The sequence below is a fragment of the Suncus etruscus genome, chromosome 15, assembly GCF_024139225.1.
Source record: "Suncus etruscus isolate mSunEtr1 chromosome 15, mSunEtr1.pri.cur, whole genome shotgun sequence".
NCBI lineage: Eukaryota > Metazoa > Chordata > Mammalia > Eulipotyphla > Soricidae > Suncus > Suncus etruscus.
Window position 1 is genome coordinate 56231766 of NC_064862.1, and position 17098 is coordinate 56248863.

Below are 17098 nucleotides of genomic sequence, written 5' to 3' on the forward strand. Positions count from 1 at the left end.
ACCCAGGTTCGATCTCCAGCATCCGTTATAATCCCCAAGTACTATCAGCAGTCAGAAGTGATTCCTGAGTGTAGAGCCCCAGAGTCAGCCTTGCACACAATTAGGTGTGGCTCCCAAACAAAAACAAACCAAAAAAACTACATTTCCTGTGCTGGCCCTGCCCATTCCGTCATCTGCTGGGAACAGGCAGGCATAGTACTGGAATCTAGCTGTTTCTAGCCCAACTCAGGCACAGAGAGGACAAGAATGACATGGAAAGGAGACTCTGAGCACTGTCCCAGAATGTGTCACAAGCCACTCGAAGGAAACCAAGCCCAGACATGGTCACAGGACTTGAGAACAAAGGTGCTCTGGGTTTATTGAGTGCTTCTCAGTGCCATACGTTGTGCTGTCACAGGCAGAAGGGGCTGGAGAGTCTAAAATCTTTCTGACAGATAGATGGCTGCGCTGCAGCCTGCCTGGATAACTCGCTTCAGAACAGCATACGCAGGAGCCTAGAGGAAACAATAGTGATCACAGTGTATAAGAGCTGTCCCCAGATCTTCTCAACTCCTGGAGATGGGTTGGCCTGACTGGGTCAGGACTGCTCTGGGGGCAGAAGAAAAGCTTGAATAATATCTATTCATGTGGGAAAACAGCTCTGCAAAACTCAGGGTGCCCCTGCTTACAGGGTCCATTACATTTCTGGTGCCTCTCCCACAGGACATCAGTGGCTATGGAGTCCCTCAGCATACCAAGGGTACAGGGACAATAAACTGCCCCTCGCGCAAATGTCTGTATCAGGCCTCCCCCAAATGCAGTGATGGAAGCAGGGAGGTGGCCGGGGTCCCTACCATCTCAGCATCATGCTCCAGGCCTATGTCATGGTGCTCCAGCTCTTCGTCCCGAAACTTCTTTATCACCTGGGTGAGCAGAGTTGGGCAAATGGGTGAGGGATGCAGCTGGGTTCCAGGGAACATCACTACAGGCAGAGGCGCCATGCACCAGTGAGCCACCCTAGCTCATCTTCCAGGAAAAAAAAATGCACCCAGGCTGGATCTGCTGTGGAAACAGGGCTACAGGCATCAGCAAACTCGCCTCTACACAGAGGGCTCAGCACAGAAGCTCCAGATCCAGAGGGAGCAGAAAGCCTGGGGCTCACACCCTGCCCATTTTCTAGTGTGATCAGGGGTGCTGCCTCCTGTATCAGGCCCATGATTCCCCTGCCAAGAGGCACACGTGCTCCTTTGCTTCTCTGTGCCCGGCATGCCTGTCCCGCTGCCCAGTGTACCCCCATACCTGCAGCAGCTCCTCGTATTTCTCAGGGTCCTCCTCCATCAGTGTCCTGATCTGGTTGTTATAGTGCTGAGCAATGGACTCTTCCACAGCCACGGTGCAGGCCATGGCACCCTCCTTCCCTAGCAGGGCTGTCCCCGCACCTACAACCATAGGCCAAACACAGCCATGAGGGTGCAGCTGGCCGGGTAATTCCCTGCTGGGGAGGGGGTAGGCAGGGAATGTCCTGGGGTGTCTGAAGCTGTACAGTCACATCCCTGGCCTGTCCCTCACAGATGCCTACAGCACCTCCCAATGTGCCAATCTCAGATGCCTCTAACTCAGGGGTCTCAAACTCGCGGCCCTCGAGCCATTTGCGGCCCTCCGTACAACACTTTGTGGCCGTGCCCTAGAGGAATCTTTTCTTGTTTTGTTTTGTTTTTAGTTGTTTGGGTCACACCCCCCAATGTTCAAGGCTTACTACTGACTTTGCACTCAAGGATCACCCCGACTTTGACTTCTGTGGCCCCCAGGTAAATTGAGTTTGAGACCCCTGCTCTAACTGGAGCCACGGTCTTAGAAACAACTCATCTGGGCAGGAGACACCAAGGCCAGGGAGACTAGCCTTAGTGGGTGCCCAGAGATCGCTTTGCTTCTCTCACCATTGGTTCTTATTTTGTGCTTTCTTTTTAGAGCCATGCCTGGCAGTGATCAGGGGACCATATGTCATGCTGAGAATTAAACCTGGGTCGGCTGAATGCAAGGCTAGTGCCCTAGGGCCTTCTGCTGGTTCTTGTCTGTTGCAGGTCCCACACCACCTGGCTCTGTGCTCAGGGATCATTTCTGGCAGTGTCTGGGAGGGACCAGGGCCTCCTGCCTGCAAAGCAAGCGCTCAGCCCGCAGAGAATCTTTCTAGTGCATTTTCAATTTATCTCTGATGACAGAAGTACTGATTTTTAACACTCGATCTTAAATATACTCGAAAAATTCAGTTTTTCAAAACCATCCTAGTAACAGCAAGCTGTGATTGGGAGAAGGCAGAATAGGAGCTGAGGATGAGGGCCCTTTCGGGGCTGTCATGCTGGGTCCCTCCCCAATTCCCCCACATACCAAGAGCAAAGCCCAGCACGTTCCATAAGGGCAACAGAACTGTTGGTCGGGCACGGAAGTCCACCATCATCTCATTGAACTTTTTCAAGTGATCCTTCTCCTGATCCCACATTTTCTGTTGATAAACAGGAGCGCAGAGATGGGTATGTCTGAGCAATGGAGAGACTTATTCTGGACATGGAGGCAGACAATGAGGAACAGTGGAAACCCCCCACCCCCAGGCATACACAATTCATATCACACCAGAGAGATGTTGGGAGAAGCTGGTGAGAAGCAAATGTTTCACATGAATGAATCCCCAAAACTACCCCAGGAAAGATCATCCCCAAATCACAGAGCCTTGAGAGCTGTCCCTGCTCCCTGCAGGCCAGAGAGGGAAGCCAGTTCTTATATTTTCTTTACCAAAGCCTGTATAGTAGGAACTATCAATCCATTTTGCAGATACAGAAGCACAGGCCAGTGCTTCCTTTGCACCTCAGTATCAAGTGCATTCACTAGATACAGGGTAGAACAGAGGTTGTGGCACTTGCCTTGCATGTAACACTTGTCTGCTTCGGTCCCCAGCACTTCTGATGATCCCCTAAATGCTGCTGGGGTGCCTAATCATTCCCTACAAAAACAGGGCCAGAGCAGTACAGTAGGCAGGTGTTTGCCTTGCATGCAGCTGACACAAATTTTTGATCCTGGACATCCCATATGGTCCGAGCCTGCCAGGAGAGATACCTGAGCATCACCAGGTGTGACTCAAAATAACAAATTAAAATCAAAACAACTGATGCATGTTTTTTGGGGGAGGGAGGGATCACACCTGGTGATGTTCAGGGCTTGCTCTTTATTCTGCAGTCAGGAATCACTCGTGGCTGGGCTTGAGGGACCATATGAGACGCTGGAGATCAAACCCGGGTCAGTAGCATGTAAGGCAAGTACCCTCCTCGAAGTGCTCTGGTCCCTGATGCTTGTTTTTCTTATTTTGCTTTTTGGGGGCCGCTCAGCAGTACTATCATGAGCTATCACAGCTCAAAGTCCAGGGGTCACCTGGTGATACTTGGAAAAACCAAACAGGGCTTGGTGTGGAACCACCTGCTCCAGTCTGCTGAGTTTCTCCTACTCCCTTTCTCAACTGTGGCTTTGACCTGAACCTGCTTCTCTCTACCCTGCACTGTGCACCTCTGACTAGATATTTCTGCTTGACACAAAACTATAGACATGATCTCTTTTCTCCACCCTAAACCCTATAACAAATTCTTACTGTTGGGAGACAATATACCTCCCCAAGAAAGCAGGACAAGCTGGAGTCTTTGTCTATAGACCCTTCAGTAGAGCAGGGGAGAGGGAGGGGGAGAGGGAGAGGGAGAGGGAGAGGGGGAAAGGGAGAGAGGGAGAGAGAGAGAGGGAGAGAGAGGGAGAGAGAGAGGGAGAGAGAGAGAGAGAGAGAGAGAGAGAGAGAGAGAGAGAGAGAGAGAGAGAGAGAGAGAGAGAGAGAGAGAGAGAGAGAGAATTTCACCTGGATGAGCGGTCCCACGCTGCTGCGACCCAGCACTGCCATCTGCCCCGCATAGATGCGGTTTGCTCCATATTCACCTGCATGATCCACGCGGATAATCCGATCTGTGACTGCCCTGTTGATGCCTTTGAGGGTCCTTCCTGAGCTGCATGCCCTAATCCCATGTGTTCCCTCAGAAGCTGCAACAAAACAACTGAGCTTTATTCTCCAGTATTCAGAGGCAAGCATGAAATGTTTCTCATCTGATTTCCATATTTTGGAGCCATACCCAACATTGCTCAGGGCTGACTCCCAGCTCTGTGCTCAGGTATCACTCCTAGTGAGAACTGGGGGGCCATATGTGGTGCTAGGGATGGAACCCAGGCCAACAATGTGCAGGGCATGAAGAATTGTTCTCACTTCACGCCCTGAAACATCCAGTGTGATGTGGCTGGAATTTCCTCACAAAGATGTGATTCAGGACACAGAGTGGGTTAAGGCTGATTCTGTTATTAAGGAGTTCGGGTGACCCCAGAACCAAGCAGAGGCCCCATCCCATGGGTGGCTGTGACTTTGGTCATGCTTTCATGTGACCAATGACAGATGTTTGATGAAAATCCACAAACCCCAGCCAAATTTCTGGCCCTAAATCCAAAGACTTGGGGCTGAATGACCTATTTATGGGACTATGGGGGGGTTGGGGGGATGTGTAAGGTCTAGAAATGGTCTGACTCTGTAGCTCCAGATAATCCAAGCCGCCTGTTTATTTTTGCTGTTGTGGGGTCCACATCTGGTGGTGCTGTGGCCAACGCCCAGGGTTCTGCCCACACTAGGCATGTAGTCAGCCATGTGGGTCTGGGCTGCATCCTCCTTTATTTGCTGCTTCTTTTCTTTCACTCCCACCCTAAAGCATGCCAACAAGAAAACAAAGTCAAGTATTCATGAAAACTTTTTTGTGGGGATGGGGAAAACAATACCCAATGGTGCTCAGGAAACCATGAGGGGAGAGAACCCAGAGCCACTGCATATAAAGCAGTCCAGCTCTCTGAGTCATCTCACAGCTCTGGCCCCTATTTTTTCTTGAGAAATAGCAAGTGGCTGAGCACAAAGGATTGTAATGTTTTGCAATTTCTTCCTTTCATAATCTTTTATTTTACTTGGAAGAGGGGGTGATTTGAGCCACACTCAACAGTGCTCCGGGCTCTGTGCTTAAAGATCACTTCTGGTGGGACTTGAAAGACCATATGAAGCATGAGATTGAACCCACTTCAGTCGCATGCAAGGAAAGTGGCCAACTCTCTGTGCTGGGGAGATTATGAGCTCTGGCTCCTTTTCCCCACAATTTGTGTGGTTTCCCTTTGTGTGTGTGTTTGGTCCCATCTTGTGGTTGCTCAGGGGATGCTACTGGCTATGGTTGGTGAATAGTTCGATGCCAAGTCTGAACCTGAATTTTCCACATACAGAGTTATGTGCTCCAGCCCTTGGAGCTATCTCTGTGGCCTTCAACCTGGTATCTTTTAACAGGATGTGATGTACCACAGAAATGACGTGGAACTAGAATCACAAACTTTCCTGACACTAACCTTGGGCAGATCCACCATCTCTTTCTTGTAAAAAATGGCAGTGAACACATTACTTCCGCTGTATGGGAAAATATGCAATAAAGCCTTTTTATTGGCTCCCATGAAGACAAAAAAAGTGAGATCTAGAAAAGGTGATGTTTCATTTTAAAATAAAAGAGAGGGGGGAGGGCAGAGAGATAGCATGGAGGTAGGGCTTTTGCCTTGCATGCAGGATGGTGGCTAGAATCCCAGCATCCCATATGGTTCAGAGCCTGCCAGAAGTGATTTCTGAGCATAGAGCCAGGAGTAACCCCTGAGTGCTGCGGGTGTGACCAAAAAAAAAAAAAAAAAAAAAAAAAAAAAAGGCAGGTCTAGGATGAGTACATGCCTTGCTTATGTGAGACCTGAGTTCACTCCACACACAGTACAAATAAAAACATAAAATATCACCTTGTTATCTAGAAGTCACAAAATGAGTATCAAATTTCCGTTTCTCTTTGTTGGAAGTCAAATATTTAAGAGAGAAAATTAGCTCAGCATGTTCAAGAGAGAACACATTAAGAGAGAAGCCAAAGGGTCAGAACAAAAGCACAGAGGCAGGGCATTTGCCTTGCATGCGGCACCGACCCAGGTTCAATTCCCAGAATTCCATATGGTCCCCTGAGCCTGCCAGGAGCTTATTTCTGAGCGCAGAGCCAGAAGTAACCCCCGAGCGCCTCCGGGTGTGACCCAAAAAAAAAAAAAAAAAAAAGAAACAAAAGCAACGGTTCTTATTCTATTGTGTGAAGGGGCTCAACAAAGGAGCGTGAGAACCCGTGTTCGAACCTTTCCTTTAGGCACCAATGGTGCCTAAGGACTGCAGGAAAAACAGAACGAAGAAGCCGTAAGGTGGGGGCTGGGGCCTCATCATTTTGGGGTTATTTTGGGGGGAGGCACACACGGCTGCGCTCAGGGATTACTCCTGGCTCTGCGCTCAGAACTGTCAGGCTCAGGGGACCCTATGGGATGCCGAAGATCAAACCCACCAGCCAGTCCGGTCAACTTCCGGCGCGTGTATATGACGTCACACACAGCTTCCCTCAGCCCCTTTCACGACCTCCCCGGCCTGGGCGTTGATTAGAATTCCTGGGAATCGCAGGCCCGACGTCGGGCTACGGCCACACACCCCCTTTACCTGAGAGGAACCTCCAGGCCGCCGTATGTAGCTGCCAGAGGGAGCGAGATGCCGCAATCCCGGCGTGGCTCATCGCTACAACGCGGAAGCTGCCTCGGAGCGAGTGACACCGGGCCCCGCCCCTCCCGTCGCGCAGGCTGATGACGCAAGAGGGCGCTGGGCTTATCTCCCGCCCGGGCCTGGCCTCTACGTGTCGCCCCATCCGATTGGTTAGAGATGACAGAGGGGCGGGTTGTAATGAGGCCCGAATCGTGTGTGTGTGTGTGTGTGTGTGTGTGTGTGTCAGGTTGCCGTGTGTGTGTGTGTGTGTGTGTGTGTCAGGTTGCCATAGAAACGGAAACGCGAATTTGCGCCTCCAAGATTCGAGATTGCTCACCTAGATCCCAAGGAAAGTGGACCATGGGGGAATGCATTGGTATAGTCCAGTGCTTTTCAATTAGCTTCTGTCATGCCCCCCTAGGAAGAAGAAAACATTTTCGCGCCCCGCCGCGCGACTGTAGATAGTATCTTTATTTAAAAAAAAAAAAAACTAATCTGCAAAACAAAAATATATAAAATAATTTGAGCTGATTTTTTAACCAGAGGTGATGTCTGGATTAATGGCTACAATGAGCACGTTTTGCAATGCATAGCTTTTCCAAGCGGGGTTTGAAGCAGGACACAGCAACTCTCAGCTCCAGAGACATAAGAGACAAACACGGGACTTGGCTTGTTATGATGGTGTTTGCCGAGGTCAAACGCGCCCCCCTTTACGGAGCCTCGTGGCCCCCCTGGGGGCGTGCCCCATTTGAGAAACACTGGTAGTCATAGTGTTTTTCTACTTTACCAGCTTCTATGTCCACTTAAAAAATAATGAATTTGGAGCCAGAGCGATAGTAGAGTAGGCAGGGTGTGTTGGCCTTAGCATAAAGCCGACTTAGGGTTGATCCCAGGTATCCCATATGGTCCCCCGAGCCCGTCAGGAGTGATTCCTGAGTGCAGAGCTAGGAATAACCCCTGAGCACAGTCAGGTATGATCCCTCAAAAATATTTTTAAAAAAACCACACAAGACACATCTATTATTTCTTGATACTTTCATTGATACAGCTTGAAATTTCATTTTCCATTTTGAAGACAAGTGGACTTTAATGTTGGGGATGTAGCTCATTGGCTACATAGGTGAGACCTTCCTTGCACTGCTCACTGCTTCCTCCAAATATAAGAGAACTTTGTATATCAGTATCTCAGGGAAGTGAAGACTCCTGAATTATACAATTAAACAGGGCCGGAAAGATAGCACAGTGGTAGGGAGTTTGCCTTGTATGCAGCCGACCAGGGACCGACCTAGATTTGATTCCCGGCATCCCATTCAGTCTCCCAGCCTTCCAGGAGCGATTTCTGAGCTCAGAGCCAGGAGTAACCCTTGAGTACCGCTAAGTATGGCCAAAAACCAAACAAACAAAAACAATTAAACAAGTAGCCTTGTCCAGGCTCAGTGCACTTGGCATTCAGAAGTGCTCCCCCCTGGATCAAAATCTGAAAGGTCAGACTGGTTCCTAATACTTATGCCAAGGGGTAAGTAGCTGCAATTCAATAGGGAGATGTAGGAATTATTTTGTCCACTTAGAAGTTCCTACAGATGAAAGAACTTGCCTAACTGGATTCTTCATTCTTTCTGCTGGGATTAGAAGATTTTAGAATTTGAGAACATCCAAGGCTGCTTTATAAAGAAAAAGAGCCTGGAGCCAAATAGAGAAACCTGAAGCGAGTGTACCAGGGTTAAGGCACTTGCCTAACATGTAGCGAACCCCAGGTAGATCCCAGTACCACATGGTGCCCCAAGCTCTGCTAAGAGTGACCCATGAACACTGCTAGATATGGCCTCCAAACCAGAGAAACAGGCTTCTCCGTTTAGACTTCTCAAACTTCTCAGGTGTTTGGGAGGGATTAGGATTTTCCCAGACGTGAACACTGATAGACAGGTCATGGGCACAAGCTTTGCCTGAGACCCCAGTTTGAACCCCATCACAATATGCCCCACCCTCAGGACTATTTGGTGTAGCTCTGGGGCTCTCAGCACCACTGAACTGAGAAGCATCACAAGGCTATAAGCTTGATCATTGAGTCACTGGCCCCAAGAGGTTTCCCAGCCCTCCAAATATTGCTTTTGAGACCCCAAAAATCAATACAGAAGGAGCCAGAGATAGCATGGAGGTAAGGCATTTGCCTTGCATGCAGAAGGACGACGGTTTGAATACTGGCATCCCATATGGTCCCCCGAGCCTGCCAGGAGCGATTTCTGAGCATAGAGCCAGGAGTAACCCCTGAGCGCTGCTGGGTGTGACCCAAAAAACCAAAAAAAAAAAAAAAAAAAGAAAAAGAAAAAGAAAAAAATCAATACAGAAGAATGAGGTGGTTAGTAATAGGGGAGCTGTTAGGTTGAGCAGATGAAAACAGCTGAGAACCCACATACACCCACATCTCTGTTATACTGAACTATGATGCTTCCATTTCAGGGAGAAAACACCATTAGCAGAGGTTTCTTAGGGGTATGGGAAGAGGGGGGGTGTTTCAAATAAGTTCACCCAGATAAAGATTCAAACACAGCTACTCTCAGCTTCCATAGTCTAAGAATTATAAAAATCTCTCATCTGAGGCCAGGAATATGGCAGAGTGGAGGAGCACTTGGACTAGGTATGTATGAGGTCCTGGGTTCATTCCCCAGTACCAGTACACAGCACCCCAGAACCACTGCACAGCACCCCAGTACCAGCGCACAACACTCGTCTGCTCCTGGACAGAGCTAGCACTACTTCTCCAGGCCTCCAGGAAGAGCAAAGAACAGTTTTATGATCTTGGAAACATTTTCCCAGTTTGTCCAAAGGCTGAGGGTGGATTCAGACACACATGGTCACACCTGAGATGCTTCAGGACATGGTTTCATCAGTAGTTTAATGCATATTGGTAAGAGCTGTGCTCTGACATTTACAATGACATTCAGGAAGTTATCAAACATATAAAAACATCCCAGTTAAGAAGTATGCAGACTCACAGTGAACAGAAATACATGAATATATTATAGTATCGTTTTTATGATGGGAGAGAAAAGAGCCTCTCTCTCTCTCTCTCTCTCTCTCTCTCTCTCTCTCTCTCTCTCACACACACACACACACACACACACACACACACAAACAGAACACTTGACTGTCCTTAGAAACACAGTGCAGGCAAGAACATTCCATGTGAAAAGGCAGTGAACAGAAATGCCAACAGTTAGCATTTGTCTTTTAAAGTGATGGTAGAATGAACTTGGTTACTCAACTTTCCCCATCACAGTTATCAAACTTAAAAAATTCATGCCCGGGCCCGGAGAGATAGCACAGCGGCGTTTGCCTTGCAAGCAGCCGATCCAGGACCAAAGGTGGTTGGTTGGTTTGAATCCCGGTGTCCCATAGGGTCCCCCGTGCCTGCCAGGAGCTATTTCTGAGCAGACAGCCAGGAGTAACCCCTGAGCACTGCCAGGTGTGGCCCCAAAACAAACAAACAAAAAAATTCATGCCCAGGGAGACAGCTAAGGGAAGTAGAGTATGTATATAGTGCATGTACCTTCAGAGTGTTTGGCATGCACAAGGCCCTGAATAGATCCCCAGCACCAACAGTACACCGACTGAACACTGAGAGTGATTCCCCCAAGCACTGCTGGGGGAACCTTCCCATTTTTAAAAATACATAAGCCTAATATAACACAGGGAAAGTTTGGAAAAGTCAATGGTATCACAAATAGAAAATAGAAAAATATCACATCAAAAAAGATTTTGTAAAAAAAGGAAAAAAAGATTTCGTGTTTTGGTCACTCCCATTGGTGCTTGAGGGACCCTAGGCAGTGGCAGGGACTCAAATGTGGGTAGGTTGACCCACTGTGCTATTTTCTCCAGCCCCTAAAATTTTTTTTTTTTTTACAAATATACCATTAATGTGAGCTTTTTGGAAGACTGAAATCATGGCTGGCAAGGGAAGTTTTACATTTGCCAGTTCAGGCCTAGATGCTTCCACCCTCACAGCAAGGGGGAATAGGGGACTTGGAGATAAGATGACTTCCAGGGAAAATATTTTCCATAGTCGCTACTCGCTTTCTTTTGAAAAAACTTCCTTTTGAAGTGCCTCTGTGGGCAACTCTGGGCTCAGAGCTTGGGAGTCAGCTGAGAGTACTGGGGAATCAGTCTCTGATGGAAGTACACTCCATCTCCCTAGCTCCAGCAGCTGTTCTCTAAACCCTGCACCTGGCTTTAATATTATTTTTACTTATTTTTGGCTTAGAGGCCAACCCAGCAGTTCTTAGGGCTTACTCCTGGCTTCGCATTCAGGGACCACTCCTGGTGATGTTCAGGGCATCATATAAGGTACCGGAGAATCAAACCAGGGTTAGCCATGTTTAAGGCCAGCATCCTCCCTCCTGTATGTCTCTGACCCTGCACTTGACTTTATGTATGTATGTATGTATGTATGTATGTATGTATGTATGTATGTATGTATGTATTGTTTTGGGGCAACACCAGGCAGCACTCGGGTTATTCCTGGCTCTGCCCTCAGAAATCACCCCTGGCAAGCTTGGGGGACCATGTGGGATGCCGGGAATCAAACCCAGGTCTGTCCTGGGTCGGCCTCACGCAAGGCAAATACCCTCCCACTGTGCTATCTCTCCGGTCCCTACACTTGATTTTAAAGTCCAGGCAGCATCACTGAAAGTGCTGAGGGGCAATAACAGGAGGAAAATCCACACAGCTCTTCCATTTATCTACTTGGGGACTTGGGAACGGGCTGAAGATGCTCAAATGAAACCTAACTCTGCTTAGCCCCTCCAGAGAAGGTATGTGAGGCAGCTACAGATGAGATAAATATGTATGTGTGTATATAATTAAAATATATTGTAAATTGCATATATCTTTTCCCTACCAATCACGTCACAAAAACCCCCATGAAGTTGGTGGAATAATTATTAAAAAATCCAAAATGGTGTCCCATCACACCCCAGGAAACATGTGACCAGTTTACCATCTCCTGGAGGACTTCCACTGCTACTCCATCACCACCCACTGCCCCACCCCGCATCTCCTCTTTCTAAGCCTCCTTCAGGAGCAGGAAGAGTGTTTGAGAGAGGACCCTTGGGGGAAGAGGAAGGTTAAGTTGGCTTCGCCTTTTGAGGTTCCAGGGTTCTGTGTCAAGGCTCCAAAGAGACCAGCCAGCTCCTCCCATGCAAGTCTGGAGGCTGTGGAACTACCTGCATGACTACTTTCACTGCAGACCCCCTCTCCACTTCGAGTCCCCAGCACCAAAATTCCAGCCTCTCTGCATTCAACATGGGAACCTGGGTCTCCTTCGAAGGGCCCATCTGTTCCAAGGATCAGGGCTCCGGAGCCCTGCTTACTGGGGACCACGTCTTTGCCAGCATGTCCCAAGAACTGGTTCTGCAGGAAGGGTCCCATTTCTGTGAATCAAAATGCTGGACATTCTGCCGGATGGGGGAGCCCCAACGGGCTCAGAACCAGAACAGACTCCAACACAGTAACGAGGGAGGAACTGGAGAAGCATCTTCCTCGGTGAGCTTGACCTCCTGAAGCTGCTCCAGAGAGATGCTAAAAGAGCTGGAGCTGGTACCATGGCTGAGAGCTTCATTTAAGGAGCTGGATGTGCCCCCCCCCCCACATAAAATAAAAACAAACCATAAAAGTCTTGACTTGGAGCTTGCTTTTCCAAGTCATTGAAATGTTGTCAGGGCTGAGTATGGTCGCCAGGAGGCACATGGAAAGTCACTTTCCAAGAAAACAAAGACTGGAGAAAACTTTAAGAGAAAAAATACAAACATACATACTATGTTGCCGGGAATGATGCCTGCAGTCACCCCCACACAAGGCACATGGCTCCGTAGCTGTACTCTTCTCCCACTGTCTGTCCTTCTCCTGATTCTCCTCCCAACTTAGGCAGTGAGCACAGTGAGCGCTCAGTGAAATGAGGAGTCTTGTACGATACATCTTTGCCATCAGTCTCGAGGACTCCTCACATCCCTCTGGGCTTCTGTTAGCTTTTGGATTAGGTACCTCTTGTCCCGGCTTTCCTAAAACATGAACAGACCGAAAGCACAGTGAACTAGTGTGGAAATCCTTTTGGCCTAAGCGATCTCCCCTCTAGGGAATTAGAGGGGACAGTACAGTGGCAAAGACACTTATCCTGCATGCTGCTGACCAGGGTTTGATTCCCAGCATCCCCGATGGTCCCCGGAGCCTGCCAGGAATGATTTTTTTTCCTTTTTTTTTTTTTAGTTTTTGGGTCACATCCATTGATGCTCAGGGGTTATTCTTGGCTCTATGTTCATAAATAGCTCCTGGCAGGCACAGAGAACCTATATGAGATGCTGGGAATGAACCACTGTCCATCCTGGATCAGCTGCATGCAAGGCAAACGTCCTTCCACTGTGCTATCTCTCTGGCCCCGTGATCAGGAATTATTTCTGAGTATAGAGGCAGAAGTAACCCGAGCACTGCCAGATGTGACCCCACACACACAGAAAATTAAACATTTTAAAGGGACCAAAGCAGTGGTGCAAGCAGTAGGGCGACTGCTTTGCACATGCTAACCTAGGACTGACTGAGGTTCGATTCCCCCGGTGTCCCATATGGCCCCCCAAGCCAGGAGCAATTTCTGAGCGCACAGCGTACAGGAGTAACCACTGAGTGTCACTGGTTGTGGCCCCTCCAAAAAAAAACAAAAACAAATACAATTTTTTTTTGTGGTTTTTGGGTCACACCCGGCAGTGCTCAGGGGTTATTCCTGGCTCCATGCTCAGAAATTGCTCCTGGCAGGCACAGGGGACCATATGGGACGCCGGGATGCGAACCGATGACCTCCTGCATGAAAGGCAAATGCCTTGCCTCCATGCTATCTCTCCGGCCCCTGCAAATAAAAATTTTTAAAAAGAAGTATCTGTCTTGGGCCCAGAGAGCTAGCACAGCGGTGTCTGCCTTACAAGCAGCCGATCCAGGACCAAAGGTGGTTGGTTCGAATCCCAGTGTCCCATATGGTCCCCCGTGCCTGTCAGGAGCTATTTCTGAGCAGACAGCCAGAAGTAACCCCTAGCACCGCCGGGTGTGGCCCAAAAACCAAAAAAAAAAAAAAAAAAAAGAAACATCTGTCTTGAATGTGCAAGGCCCTAAATTTGATCCCTGAAACCATCTGCTCCCCGAACACTACTGTTGTGGACCCCAAAGCTAACTGAACAAAGGTCTATCACACTCGCCATAACACTTTCCAGAGTTGTCTCCTCATCCTCAAGATTACATGCACTTCTTGCCAGAACTCTTGGCTATGACACCAGTTCAACTGCCTCTCCACAGCCATACCAGTTTCCTTCTGCCCCTCCATCCCTCAAGGGCCAATGGCAATGAATGTCACCACCAAGAGGCCTTTGGCAGCAGCGCCTGCCAGGCACACCCCATTGGTTCCACTGCCATATTTGTATTGTGTGTGTGTGTGTGTGTGTGTGTGTGTGTGTGTTTGTTTTGGGTCACACCCGGCAGTGGTCAGGGGAAACTCCTGTGTGTGGTGTGTGTGTGTGTGTGTGTGTGTGTGTGTGTGTGTGTGTGTGTGTGTTTTGGGTCATACCCGGCAGTGGTCAGGGGAAACTCCTGGCTCCATGCTCAGAAATTGCTCCTGGCAGGCATGGGGAACCATATGGGAAACCGGATTTGAACTGATGACCTTCTGCATGAAAGGCAAACACCTTACCTCCATGCTATCTCTCCGGCCCCCCACTGCCATATTTGGATTCTACTGCACTGCACATTTAATAGTGAAAAGTCTTGCAAACTTTAAGCCCTGCAAAAAATCAATTTAATGACATAATTTTTGCAACAATATTTTGTTCTTTTGTTTTGGAACCACACCTGGCAGTGCTCAGGGCTTACTCGTGGTGAACTCAGAGGACTATATAAAATGCCAGGCAAGCACCCTACCTACTGTGCTATCACTTCAGCCCCTCCAACATTTTTTACTAAAAAAATTGTTTTGGGGGGGCCAGAGAGATAGCATGGAGGTAAGGTGCTTGCCTTGGATGCAGAAGGTCAGTGGTTCAAATCCCGGCAAACCATATGGTCCTCCGAGCCTGCCAGGAGCAATTTCTGAGCGTAGAGCCAGGAGTAACCCCTGAGTGCTGCCGGTTGTAACCCCCCAAAAAATTGTTTTCATTTAGGGGCCATCTTGAGCTATGCTCAGTGCCTAGGTTCCATAGGAGAAGATGGCGGTGGGGGCAGCTTATGTGTGGAGTCCAGTCAGAACATCTCGGGCTTTGCATACACAAGGCCCTCAGTCAATCCCCAACACTGTACAATTCTCTGAGTAACCTACAAGCACTGAGTCAGAAACAGCCCCTGAGTGCCAGGCAGGTATGGTTCCCAGGGCAGAAAGAACATGTCTGAAAATGACTGGCCCAGTATACATGGACTAAATAGGGGAAGCAGTTACTGAGAAGGCTGGAGGGGCTAGGCATGAGGCCAAAGCTGTGGCTTCTGTCTGGAAGGGGGCACACTCCACAGTCCTGCCCCATGGCCCTGCCCCAAGACCCTCCTTACCAGGACCAGCTGCTCCCGAAGCTGCAGCACCACCCGCTTATGTGCTCCAGCCAACGCCATGAAGTAGAACATGATGAGGCTGAAAAACAAGGTGAAAGCTCAAGTGGAAGCACGTACTGTTCAGTCCCCTGAGCACCACTGAGTGAGCACCGCCCCATAAGTGCATGGCTGTGATCCAAAACCCTGGACCCCTAATATAGCACTTAATTACTGAAGCTGATGACCTGGTGGTAAATGAGGATGTTACAGACCTGGCCACAGCCCCACTCTTCACAGTCTGGGATGGAGGGGCTTATCTCCTCTCCATCTTCAGAGTGAGGAAAGGAAGGGCCCCAGAGACAATAAGGTCACGGTCCTGCATGGCTTCAAGGACATCTTGCTAAAGGGCCAGGTACCCCCTCTGTGGACTAATAGCCCAGCTGGAACCCAATGAGCAATAGTATAGTCAGTGTCCACATTTACTGGGTTCCTCTGGGTCAGGCACATTCGTCTGTCTCTGATCTCCGCCCCAAACAAAAGCAAGGGGGCCCACGCAGTGGAAACATACCATATGATTATAAAGAAGGGCACAGCAAAGGCTTCCGAGGTGACGCCATGGACTATGGCCTGCAGCGAGCTGGGGAAGGTGTTGACCGTGCGGGGAACCACATCCCATGTCGTGTTGAAGTTGGTGAACGGCCCGCAGGCCTTGGACGAAGTGATGCTGGGAGGACACAAAACACGGGTGCTGGGGTTCAGGGCAATGCAGGCTGGAAGACTCCACTTCCACCACTACCACCAGTGAGTGTTAACAGGAGCCCAAAGAAACCACCTGACTCCTGGGCCTTCTGAAATGTCTGGGAAAGCTTGGCACACCACCAAGTCTCTAAGCCCCCAGTTTACTCGGTCCATGGACTGGATGAAGCATCATGAGAAAAGGAGCAGAAAAATACAAGATAGGGGGATTCTAGCCTTCAGGTTCTTAATTTTGGAGTGAGATAAAGGGATGATGGGACCAAAGAATTAGCAAGGTGGGTAAGGCTAATTCTGGTTTGATCCTCAGCATCCCATCTGATCTCCCAAGTCCACCAGGAGTAAGCCCTAAGTGCAGATCCAGGAGGAAGCTCTAAACACTGCCAGGTGTGGACCCACAAAATAAAAAAATAAAAAATAAAAGTGATTTCAGCACATGGGCCTGCTGTTCAGTTTGGAATGTCTATATCTGTTTTCATGTAAACCGCTGGGCTGAACATTGTCTGCAGAAACCCCGGGAGGGACCAGAGCCATCATAGCATGGCAGCAAGAGCATGTACCTTGCTTATGGCTGTCAGGGGCATCACATAGGGTTCTCCGAGCACTGTCAGGAGTGATTCCTGAGTGCAGAGTTAAGAGTAATCAGAAGGGGCCGGGAAGGTGGCGCTAGAGGTAAGGTGTCTGCCTTGCAAGTGCTAGCATAGGACGGACAGCGGTTCGATCCCCCAGTGTCCCATATGGTCCCCCGAAGCCAGGGCCGATTTCTGAGTGCATAGCCAGGAGTAACCCCTGAGCATCAAACGGGTGTGGCCCAAAAACCAAAAAAAAAAAAAAAAGAGTAATCAGTGTGGGCCAGAGCAGTGGTGGGGAGTGGTAAGGCATCTGCCTTGCTGGTGCTAGCCTAGGATGGACCTCGATTTGATCCCCCATATAGCATCCCATATGGTCCCCAAGCCAGGAGCAATTTCTGAGCGTGTATCTAGGAATAACCCCTGAACATCAATGGGTGTAGCCCCAAACAACAACAACAACAACAGCAACAACAAAAATAAGCAGTGAAATGCCAGGCCGATAGAACAGTGGGGAGGGAGTTTGCCTTTTATGTGGCCGACCCGGGTTCGATTCCCAGGATCCTAGATGGTGCCCCCAATCTGCCAGGACTAATGATTAATGTCTGAGCAC

The 17098-nt window shown here is 49.1% G+C and overlaps 2 protein-coding genes across 2 annotated transcripts in view; both read right to left on the reverse strand.

The window, feature by feature from the left end:
• Positions 1 to 333: 333 nt before the first annotated feature.
• On the reverse strand, positions 334 to 6694 carry COQ7 (coenzyme Q7, hydroxylase). The gene is made up of 6 exons (XM_049789222.1): positions 6584 to 6694; positions 3869 to 4047; positions 2365 to 2479; positions 1279 to 1418; positions 834 to 902; positions 334 to 494 (listed from the first exon to the last, which is right to left on the reverse strand). Exons 1-6 carry the CDS (start codon positions 6654 to 6656, stop codon positions 417 to 419), a joined length of 654 nt encoding a protein of 217 aa, XP_049645179.1. The 5' UTR covers positions 6657 to 6694; the 3' UTR covers positions 334 to 416.
• Positions 6695 to 11987: 5293 nt separating this feature from the next.
• TMC7 (transmembrane channel like 7) overlaps positions 11988 to 17098 on the reverse strand; it is a 47588-nt gene continuing 42477 nt past the window's right edge. The window contains exons 15-17 of the mRNA XM_049788112.1: positions 15732 to 15887; positions 15185 to 15263; positions 11988 to 12675 (exon numbers count right to left, since the gene is read on the reverse strand). Of these exons, the coding sequence (XP_049644069.1) occupies positions 12601 to 12675; positions 15185 to 15263; positions 15732 to 15887 (310 nt within the window). The 3' untranslated portion in view covers positions 11988 to 12600. The remainder of the gene's footprint in view (positions 12676 to 15184; positions 15264 to 15731; positions 15888 to 17098) is intronic.